Genomic DNA, 20277 nt, shown 5'->3' on the forward strand with positions numbered 1-20277 from the left:
CAATTTAGTAAAGCTCATCAACGTCTGCAATTCTTCAGGACTTACAAGCCTTGACATTGAAATTACCATTGATATCCTCATTTCTCAACCTTAAAATGTCCTTCACATTACTTGAGCTTTAATGCCTCAGCTTACCACAATTTGTCTTCAAGGAAACTCACACTTCTTGAACTCATCTCCACGTTTCTTCCAGCTACTTTTCGCTCGTCGCTACACTTCATGCCCCCAGGATACCGTGCTGGGGCTCCTTTTTCTTCTCTTCCACACAATGAGGCTTCCTACTCAATGCACTGCTTTTAGGAATTTGCTTTATGCAGCACATCCCCAGTCAGATCACACAATAGCCACACATCCCAATGTTAAAACTCTGCATAAACGATACAAATCGCACTGTCCATAATCAATGACAACCAACCCCAGTTTAAACTTACTATCAAAGAAGACAAATACTGTGTATCCGTTAATGCCTTTTAACATTAACAAAAAAACACACGGTGCCATTACACAGCCTGTCAATGCTGAGGCACACCATGGTGCTTTGGATTCTCGCAGCACATAACTGCACCTGACTGCATGCAGTATTACGCAAAAGCAAATAACAAGATGCACAGCTGCGAATGCAAAATTAAGGCAGATTTCGTAGCGTGCCCTACCTGCAGTCTTTTGCAACACACATTATATTGGCACTCAGGAACTCTGCCAGCAACTATCACACTGCTTACCAAGCATATATTCAGGCAGAGAGCAGTCCCACGAAACCAGTGGCCCCAAGACACCCACCTGGGAGATTCTGTACTCAGCCAGCCAGCAGACCCACAGGCGGCCAGGTGCAGCTGGTCTCTGGCCACAAATGGATGCCGTGACAACCACAGCTAGCCAGCGGCGTGCAGAGCCCAGCCGGTCCCACACCAGGGCACCCACCTGCATGCAAAGATTGCTCACGAGGGGCCTCTGAATACTGCAGGCATGCTGTGTCAGTTCCACTGTATCGAAGATAAACCTTTCCCCTGGGCTGATTGATTGGTGACTTGCCATCCTGGCAGTACAAAAAGGTTGGGATCAGGAAAAGACAAACACACAAGGATGGCTCTCAGCTTTCAAGTGCATTTTGTTTCATGCATTTATGTGCGTTCTCTGACCAACCTTTAAGCATACCCACTGAGTCATATCAAAATGGTATGAATGCAATAAAAATCGAAAGAAAACAGTGCCAGGAAACAGGCAGTACAAAAAAAAATTATGGGAAGATCATACATCTGAAGTGACAATTCTGCAAAGCAGCTGAATTTATCCCCACTGATTACTTTGACGGTTTTACCCACCCTCTCTGTGACTCAGCATCTACGATTGTGCACCCCACTTTTGGAACTTTATTCGAAGCATCTAGAGCTATTTTCACGATGTCAGAAACATTTGGAATCCCTGCTCGACAGAATGGTAGGGCCATTTCGTGCCTAGAAAAAAAGAATCACTTTTCAACAACAAGAAATAAAGACTGACATCACAAAGTTCTATGGTGCGCCTAGCAAGTGCCGTCTGGTGCTGTAACTTTTTTCTTCTCTTGCGCAGTGGAATGTTTTACTTTGTTAAAAACATTGTAGTTGATTTTTTGTTGCTGTAGCTGCTGATAAAAAAAAATTAACTGGGCATAAATGTTTTTTCTTTAGGATAGGCCTGGAATCGCATGAACATGGACGTGCGTGGTGTACATGAATTTAAAAAATTTTTGAGGCGCTTCTGTTATCTCATTATAGCAAACACAAAAAAAACTGCTATAGTTTGATATAGCCAAAGTTCATAATATGAAATTTCGTCAAAAACACGCACAACAGCAGAGCAGTTCAGTTGGTCAAGGCATCACAACACAGGTGATCTTGCTAAAGAAACTGGGAGACATTTTCGCAAGTTTTAGTGGAGTTTCTGAAGGCATTCATGGCGATTCCACAAGCAAAAAAGAACTGAGCGCCAGTTAGGATGTCTTCCCCCCATAACAATGCCAGTTGGTCAAAAACCAGCTAGAGTGGTATCCCCAAACAGCTCTACCAGCTGCTGGTCAAGAGCCAGCAATAGTGGCTTCCCCGCTTCACAACTGTGTTGCATGAAAAATGGTGCGTCAAAGCAAAAGCTAAAGGAATTTTCATCACTCCTGTGACGGCCGAGATGAGTGCAGGACAGTTACTGCAATGGCGCAGCTGTCTACTCCACTGCTTCCGGGGTAGTGTCGACAAACGCGAGAGGTTCAACACGTGCTGACCTCCTAGCTACCAACCTTCCATACCGCTCTATCTTCTCTGGCGCAGCTGGCGAGTGCAAGATTTCAACACTAGCATGAGATCAAAGCAGCGTGAACCTTGACACGAACTCCAGCCGCACCACCTCCAGTCACTTGTGTAGAGTGGCGAAGTGTGCCACCTGCCGTCCGAGTGGGTGCCGCTTATTGCTGGGGGGTTAGATATATCCGTTTTAGGGCCAACCGTGTTTGATATATCAAGTGAAAATTACATGTGTCTATTGAGAATAATCACGAAGAGTTTGATATAGCCAATAAATCGTAATATCCATGTTCGTGATATCAAGGTTTGCCTGCATACAAACAAATTTTCAGATTTTCTTCGATAGCAGAACATAATGCAAGTCTGAAAGGGCTAATGAATGCTTTGCACAAAGATGAGGCTTCACACGTGTAACAGATTTTTTCTGAAGGGTGGGGCCGACGGAGATGGGTGGGTGGGTGGTGGACGGCAATTCGGGAGGGTGGAAGAGGGGTGAGAAAGTGGAGTAAGGGTGGTGGTACAGTGTTCTAGAAGGTTGTGTAGCGGCAAAACCAGCACTCTCCCCGTGAGGCTTTAGAAGAGGTTGCCGCGCCGCGGCGCTGGCGTAGGCTCCTGGAGCAGCAACAGCGCATCGTCAGTACGCACGCTGCGCGGCTAAGAGGGGCCGACAGGACAGTCGCAGACAGTTTTTTAATGCAACACCGCTTGGCTGCCAATGAAGATGCAAGAAACCAATGGACAATTACATTTAACCTTTCAAAGAGAAATCAGTGGCTGTGTTTCAGTGACGGCACCAACGGGAGGCGAGGGATGGCGGCCGCTACCTCGACAATTTTCCTGGCGCTCCTTTCTGTCACTGGAAGAATTGATTTTGTTTGCTCACAAGCACCTAAGCAGCTTAATCTTTGCGTTGTGTTATGTGAAACCAATATATCACTGTCTCATGCCGCAATTTGTTCTTTTTATTTTGTCTTGAAGAGGAACAATGCCCGAAAATTAACTCCCCCTTCGACGTACGCCATCCCCGTACGATATCCAGGGCAGCCTTTGGAATGGTAAAACCATAACCTACAACTTTTGGCTGCAAATTTCTTCTATTTGAAAAAAGGCAACTGCCAATCTTGATTTTTCCGGGGTTTTGTTTCATTACTTTTTTTTTTTCAAGAAGGTCAGGTGGAATATCTTCCAAACGAAATAGGATAGCGCTTAAACGACGAGTCCGCAAGTGCCTTTTACTGTTTCACTCACTTGTAGAGTGTTCACAACACAGGACACTGGATCCCTGATTTTTTTCCTATGCAATAATTTACCACCGTTCTGACTGTCTTATGCTACGATGTATTAAATTCATGCAATCTTTTAATGAAATATTTACTTTCCTGATTTGCTTGTCACGTGCTTGAGCAGCACAAAAGTCTTCTCTCTCGTTGCCTCTAAATCCGATATGACTCGGTACCCAGCAGAGTTTTAGGCTTTGTCCTTTCGCTGCGGCTATTACTATGTTGTGTATGATATCACCAAGCATAGCAATGATTGCATTTCTAGAGTGGACAGCTGTAAGTAAACATAGGGAGTCTGTGTAAATAATGCTGTTTGAGAGGTTCTCTTTTACTATTTTTTCAATGGCTACAGACACGGCGTAACATTCGGCAGTGAAGATTGATGCACACTGTGGTAGCCTCACTGTATGATTGCAATTACCTTGTGCGACTGCACTTCCAACGTAAAGATCGGTTTTTGAGCCATCTGTATAAAAAGCTGTGCAAGTACTGTATTTTTCCTGGAGTGCAAAAAATTCTTGTATTATATGCTGTGGTGGAGCTTGTTTTTTGCTGAAATGTGCAAGAGTGAGATCATAGATTTCCGGGAAATTGTACCATAGCGGCAGTGAATCTAGTCTTCCAGCAATGCCAGGCAATGTGTCCAGTACGCCGAGATTTTGGCACATCTCTTCAAAACGCAAGAGCGGTTTGTTGTTAAACAGTATTCTGGATGGGCACTTTGTGACTATTTGGTGACAGATGTGTTTGGGTAGCGAATGGATTTTTAGAATGTAGGAACACGTGAGCATCGTTACTCTGTCTGTAAGTGATGGTTCGTTCGTTTCTACATACAGACTGTCTATGGGCGACGTCCTGTATGCGCCAGTGGAAAGACGCAAGCCTAAATTATGTACTGGATCTGGCCGTTTAAGGTACGATGGCCTCGCTGACCCATACACTATACATCCGTAATCCAGTGTGGAGCGGACTACAGAGCGATAAATTTGTAAGAGGCATGTCCTATCTGCTCAACAGTGTTTTCTCGACAGCACTTTGAGTAAGTTTAGGGATCGAGAAGCCTTCTTTTACAATGCATTTATGTGAGGTAAGAAAGTGACCTTTCTGTCAAATGTTATACCAAGAAATTTATGCTCATTTTTCACTGGTAACTCTAATTCGTTCAGGCGTAGTGTGGGATCTGTATGTATGCCTCGTCTGAGTGAGAACAGAATTGCCACCGATTTCTGTGGGCAAAACCGGAAACCATTTCTCTCCGCCCATGTTGCCAGTTTATATATTGTTATTTGTATTTGTATTTCACACGTTGATACATTGGAGGAAGTAGAAGCTATTTGAAGGTCGTCCACATAGACTGAGTACATAACGGAGCTTGGGATTATTTTCGTAAGAGAGTTCATTTTTCCAACAAAGAGAGTTGTGCCTAAAATACACCCCTGAGGTACTCCGTTTTCCTGAATGAAACTCCTCGAAAGGATTGTACCCAGGCGGACATGAAATGAATAACGGTTAGATAAGAAGTCTTTTAGGCAGTTCAACATTCTTCCTCGGATGCCAAGCTCGGCAAGGTCTTGAAGAATTCCGAACCGCCAGGCCGTATCGTATGCCCTTTCTAAATCGAAAAATACAGCGAAACAGTGTTGCTTATGAACGAAAGCTTCTCAAACAGTATTATCAAGACAGACTAGGTGATCTGTTTAAAATCTTTTTAAAACCACACTCATGGGCATCAAGAAGTTCAGAGGATCGAAAGACAAACGTTAATCTTATATTAAGGGCACTTTCAAAGGATTTTGCGAGGCAACTAGTCAGGGCGATGGGTTTGTAACTGCTAGGAGAGGTTGGGGGTTTTTCAGGTTTAAGGAACGGTACAATAAGAGCTTTTTTCCAGGCTTGAGGTATTTTCCCCGAAACCCATACTTTGTAAAAAAATCTTAAAAGTGCCTCTACAGCAGGCTTGGAAAGATGGGCAAGCATTTCATGGTGTATTTGGTCGGGTTCTGGAGCAGTTTTCTTACCAGCAGACAGTACAGTGTTGATTTCCTGGAGTGCAATAAGACCATCATATTTTTCATTAGCACCTCCACTTGTTGGGAGCCTTTGTTTTTCGGCTATACTTCTGTATTTTAGAAATGACTGCATATACAGTTGAACCTCGTTATAACGAACACTGACATAGCGAATTATCGGTTATAGCGAACTAAATTCGAACTTTGGTTGGTCATGCTTCAGTTTTACGACATTTATTCTTTTATAACGAAACCGAAAATGCGAGATCCACCCCGATATCGGCAGTAATGAAGAAATATTAGGTTTACACGAGGCTCAAAACGCTAAAGGTAGCATAAAAAGAGCAAAATAAATATTGGAAGCCAATTCACAAGCACACTTTTTTTTTATCGTTTGAAAAGGTTGCAGAAAGTTCCGCGGCCAGGCACATCAATTGCGCGTTTGACTGGTCGCGCCACCTACGAACAGAGTGCAAAAACTCTGAAAGCTCATATGACGACAAAGATCCGAAGGGCGGCACCACTTGTCCAGCGGTGAAGACAAGCGCGGCAACACTGGCAACAGCGAGGCGGCGGTGGCGAGCCGGCATTGCGTAGAGAGCCTGCTTTGCGGCACCCTCGACATCACCTCAGTGCAGCGCCAGGTCGACATGGCAACGAAGCGGAAGGCGGTCTCGCTCGAGACAAAACTGCAGATATTGAGAGCTGTGGACAGTGGCCGCAAGAAAAAGATGTTCCAGCGGAGTTCAGCGTTCCCCCAAGTACATTATCCACCATTTTAGCCGCAAGAAAGAAGATTGAGGGCAACACCGAGGACGCTATAAAAGCTGACCGTAAGCGAGTTAGGCTTTGCCATCACCCGGACGTGGAAGCGGGTTCGCTTTCATGGTTTAACGAGGTGAGGGCACGAAACTTGCCAGTATCGGGAGCACTTCTTCAAACGAAGGCCATCAGCCTGGCCTGTGCACTAGGGCATGAAGATTTCCGTGCGAGCAGCGGTTGGCTGCCACGTTTTCAAGACAGACACGAGATCGCGTGCCACACATTGTCTGGCGAAGGGGCTGCTGTCGACGTGGAGACATGTGAAAAGTGGCTAGAGAACTTTCGGCCTCTGCTCCAGGAATACGACGAGCGCAACGTGCACAACGTTGACGAAACCGGCGTGTTTTTCAAGTTGTTGCCAGAGCAGTAACTGGCAGTAAAGAATGAAACCTGCCATGGAGGAAAAAAGAACAAAGACCGGGTGACGGTTGTCGTTGCCGTGAACATGGATGGCTCACACAAAAGACGACTCACCGTAATCGGCAAGTCTGCACGTCCCAGGTGCCTGATAGGAGTCCGTAATTTGCAGGTTGCGTACTTGTCTAACAAAAAGGCCTGGATGACGTCCAAGCTTTTCGAAGACTGGCTCAAAGATTTCGACCAGGACATGGAGAGGCAGCACAGGAAGGCCCTGTTGCTCTTGGACAACTATTCGGCGCACAAAGTCTCGATCGTGCTGAAGGCAGTTTGTTTGGTGTTTCTGCCACCAAACGCAACTTCTGCTTTGCAACCATTGGACAAGGGCATTATCCTCTTGCATTGCTCAAGTGCAATTACCGGAAGCATTTGGTGATGCAACTGGGTTTCGATATCGATCGACGCAGATCAACAACCATCAACATCAAGACGACGCTTGAAATGTTGTATGGATCTTGGAATGAGGTGAGGCAGTCAACAATAAGGAACTGTATTGCAGAATGCGGTTTTGTTTTGCCTGCCGTCGAAGACGAAGTTCAGCCTGATGAAAGCCTGGTAGAGCTGGACAATACTTGAGATCGACTGGCACTCCCAGGCATCGCAATTGATGATTTCGTTTCAGCCGATGAGAACTTGGCCGTGGCGCCTGAGATGATGGATCAAGAAATTGTGGATCGCGTCGAGGTCCCCGAGGATAACAGCAGCAGCGATAGCGCAAGGTGACAGCGAACGTAATGAACCACCAATAAGCAGTGCGGACGCCGCAGACATGGCCAGGAGGCTGAAAGGCTATTTAGAAAAACTGCCGACGACCAAACTGCTGAGGTAGAAAAGGCCCTCGTGTGCATGGACACTGTGGAAAACTTTACTCTGTTCAGTGCTGTGAAAAGCCACCAGACGAATATCACATCCTTCTTCAAATAAACGAATGCAGACCTGTTTTGTCGAACCTTGTTCTTTTGTAATTTGACTTTCCCATACTACGCTCTATTTTGTTTTAAATGCCACAAACCATAAGGAGACAGGTAAGCATTACCTAGTTTATAGTGGGTTCGAAGCCCGGAATAATGCATTTTAGTATTTAGAGTATTTGCGAGAGCCAAATTGCGGATTTGTCAGAGCCGATATTTACGCACACTGTTAAAACGAATATCGAGTATAACAAACTCATTTACGGTCCCGATGCTACTTCGTTAAAACGACGTTCGACTGTAGTGTGATGAACCGGAAACTACAGCGAAGTGCTCCCCCGATATGTCTGCCTGGTCCCCTAAACTCGTTTGTGTACCAGGTGTAGTGAAAAGAGGAATTGTGAAAGGTGAGTAGCGGCCATTTAATTTTCGAACTTGCTCCCACATTTTTTTTTGATGTGGTTGAGCTGTTTATAGAAGAGACACAAATTTGCCATGATGTTTTCTCTGCCTTGCACCAGATACCCCTCGCATGTGCTCTTGCCTTTTTGAAAAAAATAAGGTTCTCATGAGTTGGGTATCTGAGAAACACTCCCCAAGCATTATTCTGCAGTTTTTTTGCCTCCTTACAATCCCGTGTGTACCAAATTTTGTGGTTCTGGCACACCACTCCTGTGGATTTTGCAATTGATACATGTGCAGCAGAAAGAATGCATGTTGTGAACATTTCATTTATCTCATCTATGCTGTGGTTTTCTAAAATTATATCCTGTAAACTGGCCTTTTTTTTAAAACAATGCCCAATCAGCTAAATGTAGTTTCTAACGTCGCGGTTTTGTAGAAATAACTGTTGGCGAGGATGACAGAACTATTATAACAGGAAGATGATCGCTTCCATATGGATTGTCTAAAACACTCCAGTTCAAATCGCTAAAAACAGGCGGTAAACTAAAAGACAAATCTAATACGCTCATTCTCCCCGAGGATGGGGAACAGTATGTGGGTTTACACAAGTTCAGCAAACAGACATTAGTGGATAGAAAAAAATCCTCGATGAGCTGCCCTCTAGCGTCAGTTTTCTCGCTTCCCCAAAAACGAGAATGTGCATTAAAGTCGCCAACTACCAGGTATGGCTCTGGTAGCTGCTTTCAAAGACCCTCTAAGCCAAGCAGTGTTATTTTCAGCTGTGGCTCGATATATACAGAGCACACCGTAATGGTTTTATGTGCAAGCAGAGTGGCTGCTACAGCCTCAAGTCTTGTTTATAGTTTAAGCTCACTAGCCAGGACATCATTTTTCACTATAATTGCCCCACCTCCTGACATCCTGCTCGCCTGCTCTCGGTGGCGGCAGAAAACAGTATAATTCTTAAGAAAATTAGTTTTGAGGCCCTAAATTTGGCTCTTGTAGACATAACGCAACAGGAGCGTGTGCTCCTAGGATATCTTTTATGTCACTGTAGTTATTCATAAGTCCTCTATAGTTCCATTGCATCATGAAAGCCATCTTAATTTTGTTTTCCTATGTAGTTAAAACTAGATCAAGTTATTTATGGCCCCTTGATTCGCGGCCTGTCTGTTTTTGACCGATCCAGACAGCTCCGCCGACCACCCGACGTGGATGGCACGGGGCCTACCGTGGGTCGTGTCCATTGCCTCTGCAGAGGCGCTCGACGACCGTGCAGAGGGCACGTGGACATTAGAGTTGGGCTTTGACCTGTGGGAGGAGGTCTTGGGGGCCACGGACACGGGGGTCTGCGAGGCCTCTTTTTGGCTTGGCGGGGTAGTGTTACCTACTCCACCTGGGGGCCCAGATGGCCTCGCTACAGGTTCACTGCGAGTGGCCTGGGCAGGTGCCGAAGCCAGTTGTGGTGCGCCGCGCCCACGCACCACATCGCCGAAGTTTGTTTTTGCTGTGAAGGAGTATGAGCTTGTTTGTGTGCATCACCTTCTTGCTTCTTTGAACGAAATGTTTCAGTAGTTTTGAGTGTGATTATTGCTTTTTCTTTCTTCCAGTACGGACACGCCCTGGAGTATGCAGCATGGTCTCCCCTACAGTTTTGCACAGCGTCGGGCACCGACGCAGTCATCAGAAGAGCGATCTTTTGAAGCACATTTTGCATAACTTTTACGACCGTGGGAACTCACTGAACCGTGGCCGAACCTTTGGCAGTTAAAGCATCGTCGAGGGTTAGGAATGCAGGTTCTCACATTTATTTTTAGATAACCCACTTCATTTGAGTCTGGGAGAATACTATGTGCAAATGTCAAGACTATGTGCTTTGCTGAGATTTCTTTGCCCTCTTTTCTTATTCTTATCCCGTGGACATCAACGACGTTTTGTTCAGCAAGCCCTTCTTTGATTTCTTCTTCAGTGAGGTGGAGAAAATCATTCTCTGAAATTACACCACGGACCGTACTGAGGGATCGGTGGGCAGATATCGATACAGGGATGTCACCTATAGACACAATGTTGGAAAGTTTTGACTGTTGGACGCTTTCTTGGAGTTCCAGTAAGAGGTCTCCACTAGCCATTTTTGTAAACTTATAGCCAAAGCCCAAGGCACCCGTCAAACATTTTTCTACAATGAATAGGGGGATTATTCTAGGAGATTTATCAGTTTCCTCACTATGAATCACCTCAAACTTAGGGAAACTTTGTTTCTTTTTTTTAATGAAATTCTGAGTTACATCGGTACTCCCTCTCTTGTTAGGGCGATCAGTTGCTGAGAGAACGTTAGCCATAGAATAAATGTGTTTTTTGGATACGGTGCCAGCCACCCACCATGGAGCCCAAATTGGGGACGGGACAGGAACTTGCAAGCAAGTCCTGCCCACGCCAGCTGTACACCCCAACTATAACCCAATATGACGCAACTCAGGGTGGTTGGCCACACAAGGTTATCCCTCGCCGCCAGAAAAAAAGGAAGAAACTAGAAGTGAGTAGGAGCCAGGAGACTTGTGAGAAAGGGGTAGGAAAGTGAAAGATAGAGGGGAGGATAGGAAAAGGCAACTGCCGATTTCCCCCGGTCGGGTCAGGCCGGAGGTGCCGTCTACAGGAAGCTGGGGCCAAAGTGGTGCGTTGCCTCCGCCGAGGGGCCTTAAAGGTCCAAACGCTCGGCATCGGCTCAACCACCAAGATCCCCTTTTCCCCGAACACTGCAATGCCACGCACGGCGAAGCGCGGGTGCTCGGCTCCGTGGTGATGCACTGTTCACCATCATCCCCCTGCTGGGATGTCCTTGCTTGCGGATGCTCGGGAACCCGTGGTGTCACCACTCACCAATGCCTGCAAGCTGCAGACACCCCCCTGAGGGGCCCGGGATACTGTTTACACGTCCTGGCAACCTCGATTTTAGATGTTTTTAATTGTTGTTCTGCGAGCTTTAATTTTACCCTTGAACTACCTCAGCTTGGGTCACTGCAGTTTTTAGATATTCGTTTTTATTTCAATGACCCTGGGCATGTATGCTGGACGTATGCGCTGCGTACCAAGATGTCTTTGCTTCCTTTTGTCTCAGCCCATTCAAAGCTAGTAAAAAGAGGGATAGCCATGTCACGCCTTCATGCAGCACTCTTGAAATCGTGTCATCACAAGACAAACGAAAGCTTCAGCACCCAAGTCAAGCGTCTAGAAAATTCTGGATACCCTCTTGACGTGATTGTCGCCGTGGCAGAAACGTTGACAAAAAAGAAAAAAAGACTTTCGCAAAGGCGCACAGAAGAGGAAAAGAAAAGAAGCGTCATTGTCACGCCGTACATGCCTCATGTGTCCCATGGTCTCAAGAGAATTGGAGCAAAATTCGAAGTCGATGTCGTTATTAACGCGCCGTGCAGAATATCGATGCTTTGTCGCATGGTGACAGGCAAGGGCCAGAAGAAATATGGGTGCTGTAAAAATCATGCAGAAAGTTTTGTTCTGTGCAACGAAGGTGAGAGAGAGAGGGAGCTCTTTATTGGAAGGCATAGAATTTAGCCTCGCTGGCATGCTACTCTGCGTGGCGATGAGAATGTGGGAGATAAATACTGACGGTAAGCATTGCGGGAGAGGTTAAATTAAAGAGAAAAAAAAAAGGAAGAAGGTGTTGTTTATAGTATCCCTCTGAGCTGTGGTCAAGTCTACATCGGTCAGACGGGCCGCTGTCTAAACGACCGATTAAGGGAGCATGATGATTCCCTAGGTAACGGTTACGGCTCGAATCTATCGCCTCATTGTAAGGACTGCAAATGCCACCCTCTGCTGACAAACACTTCGATAATCGGTCGGCACGAAGGAAGGCTCGAACGTGAGCTGTTTCAAGTGGTAAAAATCGCTCAGAGTGGCAGATCTCTCAGCACGCCCTCAGTACTTGCGACCCAGAAAGAGCAGCGTTTTCTGATTTCTTAACAATCTGTTATCTATTCATTGTCTCCACCCTTCCCACAACTCTTGCCCTTTAAGTTTATTTTGACCATTCTTACGAATGAGGCTTTGCGCATGCGTGACGGCTCCTGTACGGTACTGCGTACTTCAATAAATGTTTCGAAAGTTTGCACTCGTCCCATACACTTCTCTGCTGTGTCCTTGTGCCTTCGCACTACCAACACATCATGATGACCTACCAACAGGCTCGAATTTCTGCTCTATTAGAATGTTCAGTCACAACTGACCATACTCGTGGCAACGATAACCTAACTGTGTCTGAGCAGTATAATCAAGTATGCAATCACTGCAATAAAGTGATGTGGGGCATGCTCCGGTGTGCAAGCACCGCCAGCCAAGTGCACACCTCACCCCGTGGATGCAGCTTGTTTTTCTCTTTTCCATGAGAGAATGAGGAGCTCGTCGGGTCGTCTGGAGGTGTCGCCATCTCATGTTACGTCTGTCATGGCAAGCATACCTGAGACGTGAAATGACTTGCAATGACTGAACAAGCGAGACATCACATATCACGTGACATCACTGTGATGATGTGGATTATGCCACTGTGTGGTTCCAGGAGGACAAAAAAAAGGGTGGCCGCGTGCGCTGCAAGCCGGTGTACACGCAGGATCGAATGTCAGATCTAGTCTTCGAGATAGTCGTGGCAGCATGTCGCTGAGTGGCAGGATGTTCTTTTTGGAGCTCGGCATTCTCCCCAAGGCCAGCTAGCCTGCACCGGTCGGGTACCGAGGTTCAGGGTCTGGCTGCCCGCACAGCACCACAGTACCCTGCTGCAGACTCATGCCTGCTTTTCCATGGCCAGGCAGCCTACCAACAAGCACCTGCCTGCTGATGCCAGCTTACCGGCAGCCAGGCGGCCCACAGACGCACTCCTCCCTGCTGATGCAGGTCTGCCGTTGGCCAGGCTGTTTCTGCCACCTGGCTAACTGCTGATACCGGCCTCCTGGTATCCAGGACGTTACCGCGAGCAGATTGCCTGTGGATACCTTCCCCGGTGATCAGTCGTCGCCAACAACCAATGTCGACAGTCATCCACCTGCAGCACATGGTGGCAGCACAACGGAGCAGCACGCACCGGAACCCACAGTAGGACATTGGTGTTCCTCTTGTCGAACCCCGCAAGGCTGCTTTAAGTGCCTCGTAGTGTAGGTGTGTGTGTGTGTGTTAGCGTGCTAGTGGGCTAGATATGCCAAATTTTGTCCTCGTTGCTGAAGAAAAACAGTGCTTCTATGCTGAATGCGACCTGTTTATTGCCCAGAGCTCCTGAACGGACCTGGACCCTTAACTACATCACAATATGGTGAGCCTGCCAGGATTCGTCAGCGAGAGGGCCGAGTAACAGCCCCATATTCACGCAAAGCGCTAAGCTTGAGCGACGATGGACCTAGAGCATTTAGCCACGTAGGGCGCGCAACTGGATTTCTCGGGTGCTGAGCTGAGGGAGTGGGTAGACAATGAACGTGTAGCGCAGAGGGCAGAGCAGGCTGCAGAAAGAGAGGAAAGTCAGGCAGCCACTGCGAGAGAGAAAGAGATTCTGGAATTGAAACTCAGATTCCAAGAAGAAACTTGCAGTAATGAGAATGATCATGTCGAAACCTTTCCAGCATCAAATCATGACATTTCTCTCAACCCACAAAAACTGTTACAGTTGTTCGGTCAGCGGCACGATGATTTGCATGCATACGTTCAGCGTTTTGAGCCTGCAGCAATGGGACAGGACTGGCCTCAAGATAAATGGGCTTTGGCCGTAAGCATGTGCCTCACAGGCGAGCCGTGAACTGTGATCGGTCGAATGACTGCCACTGAGTCGGCAGATTATCAAAAAATAAAGAATGCGCTCCAGCAGCGATTTAGATTCACTGCTCAGGGTTACAATGGCAAATTTCGGAGGGCTCGAGCTCAGGATGGTGAGACAGGGAAACAGTTAGCAGCCAGGCTTTCTGGTTACTTCGACCATCGGATTGAAACGGCAACACATGTGTGTATGAAATCGGTGTGCAGATCATATCAATTGAGCTAGAACTGCACAACCTCCAATCTGTTTTTCTACACAGTATTGTTTTCTGCATTCAACACATTCCGTGGCACCCCACCATGAAACACAAGCCCCAAAGGAACCGTTTTTGGTGAGGGAAGCACTCGCTGCAAGTGAAACTGACTACGCGATTTTGTGTCACTGAGTCTATATCAACCACATGCGGAGACCACATGTAAAGCAAACAGACAGCGCACGCATACATTAAACCTGCAGTGCACCCAACCACCATGGCTACTGCAAATGAGCATCACCTGGTCCTGCTGTATGTGCCGCCATGGCCGCGTTGTGGGCCAGGAAAGTGGCCTGGGCCCAGGCCATTGGATCAGCGCATGGAGACGTACATGACGTTGCCGCTATCTCCTGCAGAGAAACCAGTGTGGGAGCCACACATTATTACTACTAGAAGCACTGCACGTGGCAACAGGCCAACTAAATGACCAGCCAGCCCATCCGGTTTGCAAAGTGACTTTTTATCCAAGCAACATTCACACATATCCATCACTAGTGTCTCCGCTAAGATGCTGAAAACATGTTAGGCACTTCACCAGCACCTTTCATCATATATGTACAGTGAAAGCACGTGAATTCAGATTTCATTAATCTGAACTTCTATACCATTCGAAAAGTGCGACATGGTCTGCCCACACACTATTAGAGTCTATGTAAACCACGTGGCGGGCTCGGTGGCGGGCTCGAACTATGTGCCACCATGCCTAGGCAGCCTGTGCAAACGGGAGGCTCCACTGCCTCTAAGGAGGTTATGTGGAGAGGGTAAAAACGGCAGGATGACCGGACCGGAGAGGAAGGAGGCTCTAGCTCATGTTAGCGGCAGCATGGCAGCGGCAACTGGCTGCGTGACCTCCGAGATGTGTACCTGACTGTTGCTTGTAGCTACTGATTTTGAAGGCTTCAGTAGCTTGCTACGTTAGGCTTTGCTGTTGAGCAGTGGACGACACGACCAGTGCCAAGATACAACGAATAAGGCACATCGCAGTGTCTCCGGCACTCCGAAACCACAGCCGTGCACAAAACCCCGTGTGCTAAACCAGAGAATTGAAGCTTTCGCTGATATTTGCTGTGTGTCTTTGTCTCAATTTTCCAGTGCCCTCTGCATCATATTCCGTGCAATTGGTAGCAGCAGTCACCCCAAGTTAAACATACGGAGAGTACAAGGGTGCAGTAATTTAGAAATGTCATCCATCTGCGGTAAATACCTTGCCAAAACGCCTAAAAGGAAGACTGAAACCATGTGTGAAGTCAACATTGGTCTGTTATCGAAACAGGATATTCCCTTTTAATAAGCACACTCATTCGTTCAGTGGCTCACAGCAAACCGGGGTCAGAAGGATGGAAAATTGGGCAAAATGCAACTGCCGTGGAGACTTTTGCTTCTCAACATAAACGGTTGAGCAGCTCCCGCGGCTCAAAGGTGTGAAAATGCGAGTGGCAGAGGTTACATAGCCATTTTGGTCAAAAAGCAGCAGTCGCAGAATGGCCACATGCTGCCGTATTTTCAGCCTTCCCGACCATGCTCACGGGCAATAGCCCTATCAATATTTATAATCACACTTAACAAGACTGCAAGTGTATGCATTTTTGCTTTGATACACCATTTAAATCATAAATGCAGCACGCACTGAGGTTTACTGGCCGGCGCCTAATTTAAGATTCCTAGCCTTGCACACTCCAGAAGGGCAATCTGCACTCTGGGTGCCCTTCACATTTTCAAAAAAAGGAAGGGAAATAAGATGTACTCAAACTTCCCACAGGGCCAGATGGAGACCAGTTGATGGAATTAAACTTTATTTCGCTCGAACAATTGCAGCTAGGAGATAAGTTGTTGATCCCTAAATTAATTCCGGATCTCAACTATATCGTTTACAGATTTAATTAATCGTCCTCTTGGCAAGCGTCAGCATGCGCTAAACAACACGACTTTTAGTGAAAATCTACTATGGTCGGATACAGCTCTGCATGATGCTCCGCCCACATTCGGGACCGCTGAACAAAAGTCCTCCATGATTCTTGGGACCTAAACAGGAAATTAATCACTAGACAAAATTAAAAGCTCAATAATGGTTGCCTCTGACTTATTTGATAGTTAACCATTGAAAAGCTGATATTGCTCACTGCTGTGATTGGCCAGTGGAGAAATAGAGGACGCCCGCTGTTACCAGCTGTCGTTTTCTTTTGGTCAGTGTATCCTACTCTAGCTCAACTGCAGGGTGACTGATCCCTTACACCCGGTGTTCTTTCCCCGAAATCTCAATCCGCGGCGTTTCTGCACTGCAATGTGAAGAAAAGCAACAGCCGCGGCAGGGATCGAACCCAAGAGCTAGGGCAAACTGAACGCTCGTCCAGTCAGCAAACTCGCAGGCAATATACTATAGCTTTCCAGCTGGATTATTTTGTTACAGGGCCGCTCTAAATAAACTTGCTTAATTCGCTGTCAAATAATAAACCAGTGACGAACACACTGCTTAGCTCTGCAAATCAAGTGGTCCAGAGCAATGACGCCAAAGTCTCCCAGTGACACCCTGGAGGAATCAGCTCGCAAATATGCTGCGCGCGCAGTCAGGAAAACCAGCCAACGCCAGCGAAACAGGCCCATGTCGAAGTGATCGCCGAATACATCACACGCGTTCTCCACTCGAACTTTTGCGCGCGCCTAAAGCAAACAAGTCTTTGCGGTGCCATTTCCTTTTTGGGAATACGCACTGGGACACGGGAAAACGAAACCATCCCTCCGTATGCGGTTGATGCTCGATTTTGCGAGTCCCGAACGATCTCCGAAGCACGACTCCTTCGGCGTGTCCCTCAGCGACAGAAGACTCTCACCGAGCAATTGCAGGGTTGGCCCAAGGCGCCCAAGGTTCCTTCAGGCGAACCAGCTTCCGGGTCACTGCGCGCAGACGAGGCGGTAGCAGCGATAGCTTGCATCGGCGCTGCACGCTGCGGCTGCGTTCGTGTGCCCAAGTGCCTCTTTCGCTCCATGGAGTCAGCTTGCAAAAACGTTAGTCAACTTTACAACGTGAATGTCTCCTTCGAACACGCCAAACGCCACAACAGCTGGAGAGCTGAACATGCAACGGCAAATACCCGCCGCAAAAGTCGACAACCATCCACAAGAAATAAAAGATAGAAGCCAGGCCTGATTGGCTGAAAGTCGGAGCGTAGTAGCCATGGAGGGTCGTAGCATCGGCTTCAACCAATGCACCCTGAAGAACATGCCTGAAGCGTCAGGGGTTTTTCTGCCCGCCGTAGAGCGCGCGTCCGCCGTATGGCGGTGCTGTCAGTTGTCCATCTAGCAGACGACACGCAGGCAGCACAGAAATTTCTTGTGACTGCCGTTGCAGCAAAAAGTATGCTTTCTGGTGTGCTGTTTCTTATGTTATTTGTGGGGTCTGTTTAGTGTTACCGTTTGACAGGTGACGCATCGATGACTGCAGTTGCTGGAGGGAGTAGCGCGCGAAAATGCATTGCTGTTGCGTTCCGTTTTGCATGTTCAGCCAGCGAAACAAGAAACCCAGCGTTTCGTTCCATGAAATTTCTGCCGACTTACAACTCCGGGAAAAACGGCTCAAGGTAATTTGAAAAAAAAAACGGGCAGCCAAACACAACATCAATTTATTGTGCAGTTTCTAGCTTGCATTTCCAGCCAAGGAAATGCTACTGTCGACAGTTTGACTGCCCATCAAGACTGGGGTGGCCTCTTTTACCCGAAGTCAACGCTCCTAAGAGTGTTACAGGACCTCAAGAAGTTCGTCGATATCATGCTCAAAGACCACACGCATCTTCAAAGGCCACTGGACGCATGCTTGCTCAACACCTAGTGTGAATAAAATCGCGGGTTTGCCTGTCCCGACCTGTGAGAACAAGGATAGCGGCCACAGGGAAGCACTACTGCATATTATATGCAAGTAGTTCATCAAAACGCTGCTAACAAACCATGCACTCTACATAACAGACACGCAATTAAGAATTAACGCAGTTGCGAAGATGTACAACAAGAAACCTCTTTCCCGAAAATTCTTGAAACTGCAGTAAGAAACGATTTCCGCCGCCTACATCGCACCGACGCATGCCATTTTTCCTTGTAAGTGCGCACGTGTCTGTGCCTTCCAGCACAGTTTTTCTAAATATTCACACGTCGCTCGCCATGTCTGATGCTCGATACCCTTGTTCCAGTTGTGATTTCATCAACGCACTTGCTGGTCATTTGGAGAAATCCGGTCAGTCAGGCCTGCTGTGTTACTCCCAAAGTCACTGTTTACGTGTGCATCACACAGGGAACCTATAGTGAGCTGTGCTTCTTGCGAAAAGAATAGAGAAGAGGGGCATGGGTTTATTTGAAATTTGTCAACGTTATTCAGGGAGGTACCGTTCGGCGAAAGCTCGTCGGAAAGATGACCAGAAACAGCGCAGGCTGGGCGTTGCAAGATCTGCTTCACCTGATTGAAACATTTCTCGCAATGCTCCGCAGCAAGATTGTAACAGGCGCGCTTCGCAAAGTTCTAAGAACATTAGATATGAGGGATGTGCCCCCTGCGGGCCAACGACTCCCCATGAAGGTTACCGCGACGTCTCCGGCTTCCATCCATTGAGCGCCGTGCAGTCCTCCTTTGCCACGGGTCACCTGGCTACAGTTGAGAACTCGGGTAATTCCGGACTTCCTCCTGTCCTTATTCTATCTCATGGATTATTTTCTCTTTTTGCGTGTCCGATCGAAGTAGTTGATTTCTTGCCATTGGCAGCAGTACAATATACAACCATGCATCATGCAGTGTAAATACTAATTTTGCGGCATTTCTAGCAACTTCAAGCACTTGTTGCAATATGTATGTTTCGAGCATGTTCATTTTGTTGTAAACCGTCCAAAAGTTACTGCTTATGCAGCAGACAAAAGGTCTTAACAGCATGATAGAAAGGTGTGCACAGCACGCTTTTAGATTTTGAAATCGAAACTGATGATCCGCTTTCAATATTATGTGGCAGTCAGCTTAGATTTTTTAAGCATTTGCTGCACTCTCAGACATCCAAGAACATGTTTTTTGTCATTAACAAAATAAAAGTTGTTGCTCAAAGCCCGAAACCCGAACAAAGGATGAAGCAGCCGTGACCTACTGAACTAGAGACCTGCACATTTGGCGGGGTCCTATGGGACTGCGTGCGCCAACTTTCGTTAACTTTTTGGCCGTTGAGGACGCTCAGTTAACTCTTTGTTTGTCATCATCATCGTCTGCTTTTTTACAAATGATTTCTCTCCTCTCACTGTCTCCCTGTGACTTTGTCCTGTCTTATAATTTTGAAACGTAGTAATGAACGATGCAAATATGATATTTCTTTAAATCCTAGCGGTGAATATTCTGTTTGCGCGCATGCATGCGTGATACTTTCTCACATCTTTGCTAAGACAATGGATTAATGATGCATACTCAAAATGTAGACAAATGACAAAACTATTACGTCCTTGAAGTAATATAATCGGCGCCACCTTCCTCAATAGGTTAATTGTAGCGCCACGCCACCCGTAGTTGCCCTCCCCTAGCGGCAAAAGGCATGAACTAGAAGGTGCGCGCTGGAGCAGTGCGAAGTGTGCAGGTCTCTAGTTCCGTAGGTCATGGAAACAGCATTATCGGGAGCCGCGCATCTCAGTCTCCCAGCCATTGAAATCAAAATTGAGCGTCATCTTTCAGCGGCTCCTCGCGACCAGTCTGCGCAACACAGTGGCAATCTGGGGGCCCATTGAAATCGAGGAGACGCTTCAGGCATGTTCTTCAGGAGGCATTGCTTCAACAAAACAGCAAACTTGTTTTTCAATACTGCAGATCACGATTTTCAAGGTGAACGTTGGGAATTAATAGGTAGCAGACAATTATAAGCGCTCTAATATAGAAGGATACTGCTAATGTATTTTATTCGAGGCCTAACTGCAGTCCACGGAGGAAGACTATACAGTATTGTGCGTTTTTATCTTGGACTCAAAAATTTCCCTGCCTCAACCGCGGGCTCATTTGCTATGAAACTGCACACAGAGCTTGCGTATTATGGTAACTTTTGTATTGTAACAAGTTTGACAACAGTATTTACTGAGTTGAGCCGTGC

General features: G+C 46.9%; 1 protein-coding gene across 2 annotated transcripts in view; it reads right to left on the minus strand.

Annotated features, from left to right (window-relative positions):
- LOC144102437 (uncharacterized) overlaps positions 1 to 17287 on the minus strand; it is a 42097-nt gene extending 24810 nt beyond the window's left edge. Inside the window, exons 1-3 of one of the 2 annotated variants that reach the window (XR_013308208.1) lie at positions 17011 to 17287; positions 14424 to 14532; positions 781 to 921 (exon numbers count right to left, since the gene is read on the minus strand). Coding sequence is in view for 1 of the 2 variants with exons in the window: in XM_077635712.1 (XP_077491838.1) it covers positions 13638 to 13648; positions 14424 to 14532; positions 17011 to 17166 (276 nt within the window). In the remaining variant the exon portion in view is untranslated. Of the gene's footprint in view, positions 1 to 780; positions 922 to 13395; positions 13649 to 14423; positions 14533 to 17010 lie in introns of those variants that run through there. The other variant, XM_077635712.1, reaches the window with a different exon arrangement.
- Between the last annotated feature and the right edge of the window lie 2990 nt (positions 17288 to 20277).

The sequence above is a fragment of the Amblyomma americanum genome, chromosome 1 (genome assembly GCF_052857255.1).
Source record: "Amblyomma americanum isolate KBUSLIRL-KWMA chromosome 1, ASM5285725v1, whole genome shotgun sequence".
NCBI lineage: Eukaryota > Metazoa > Arthropoda > Arachnida > Ixodida > Ixodidae > Amblyomma > Amblyomma americanum.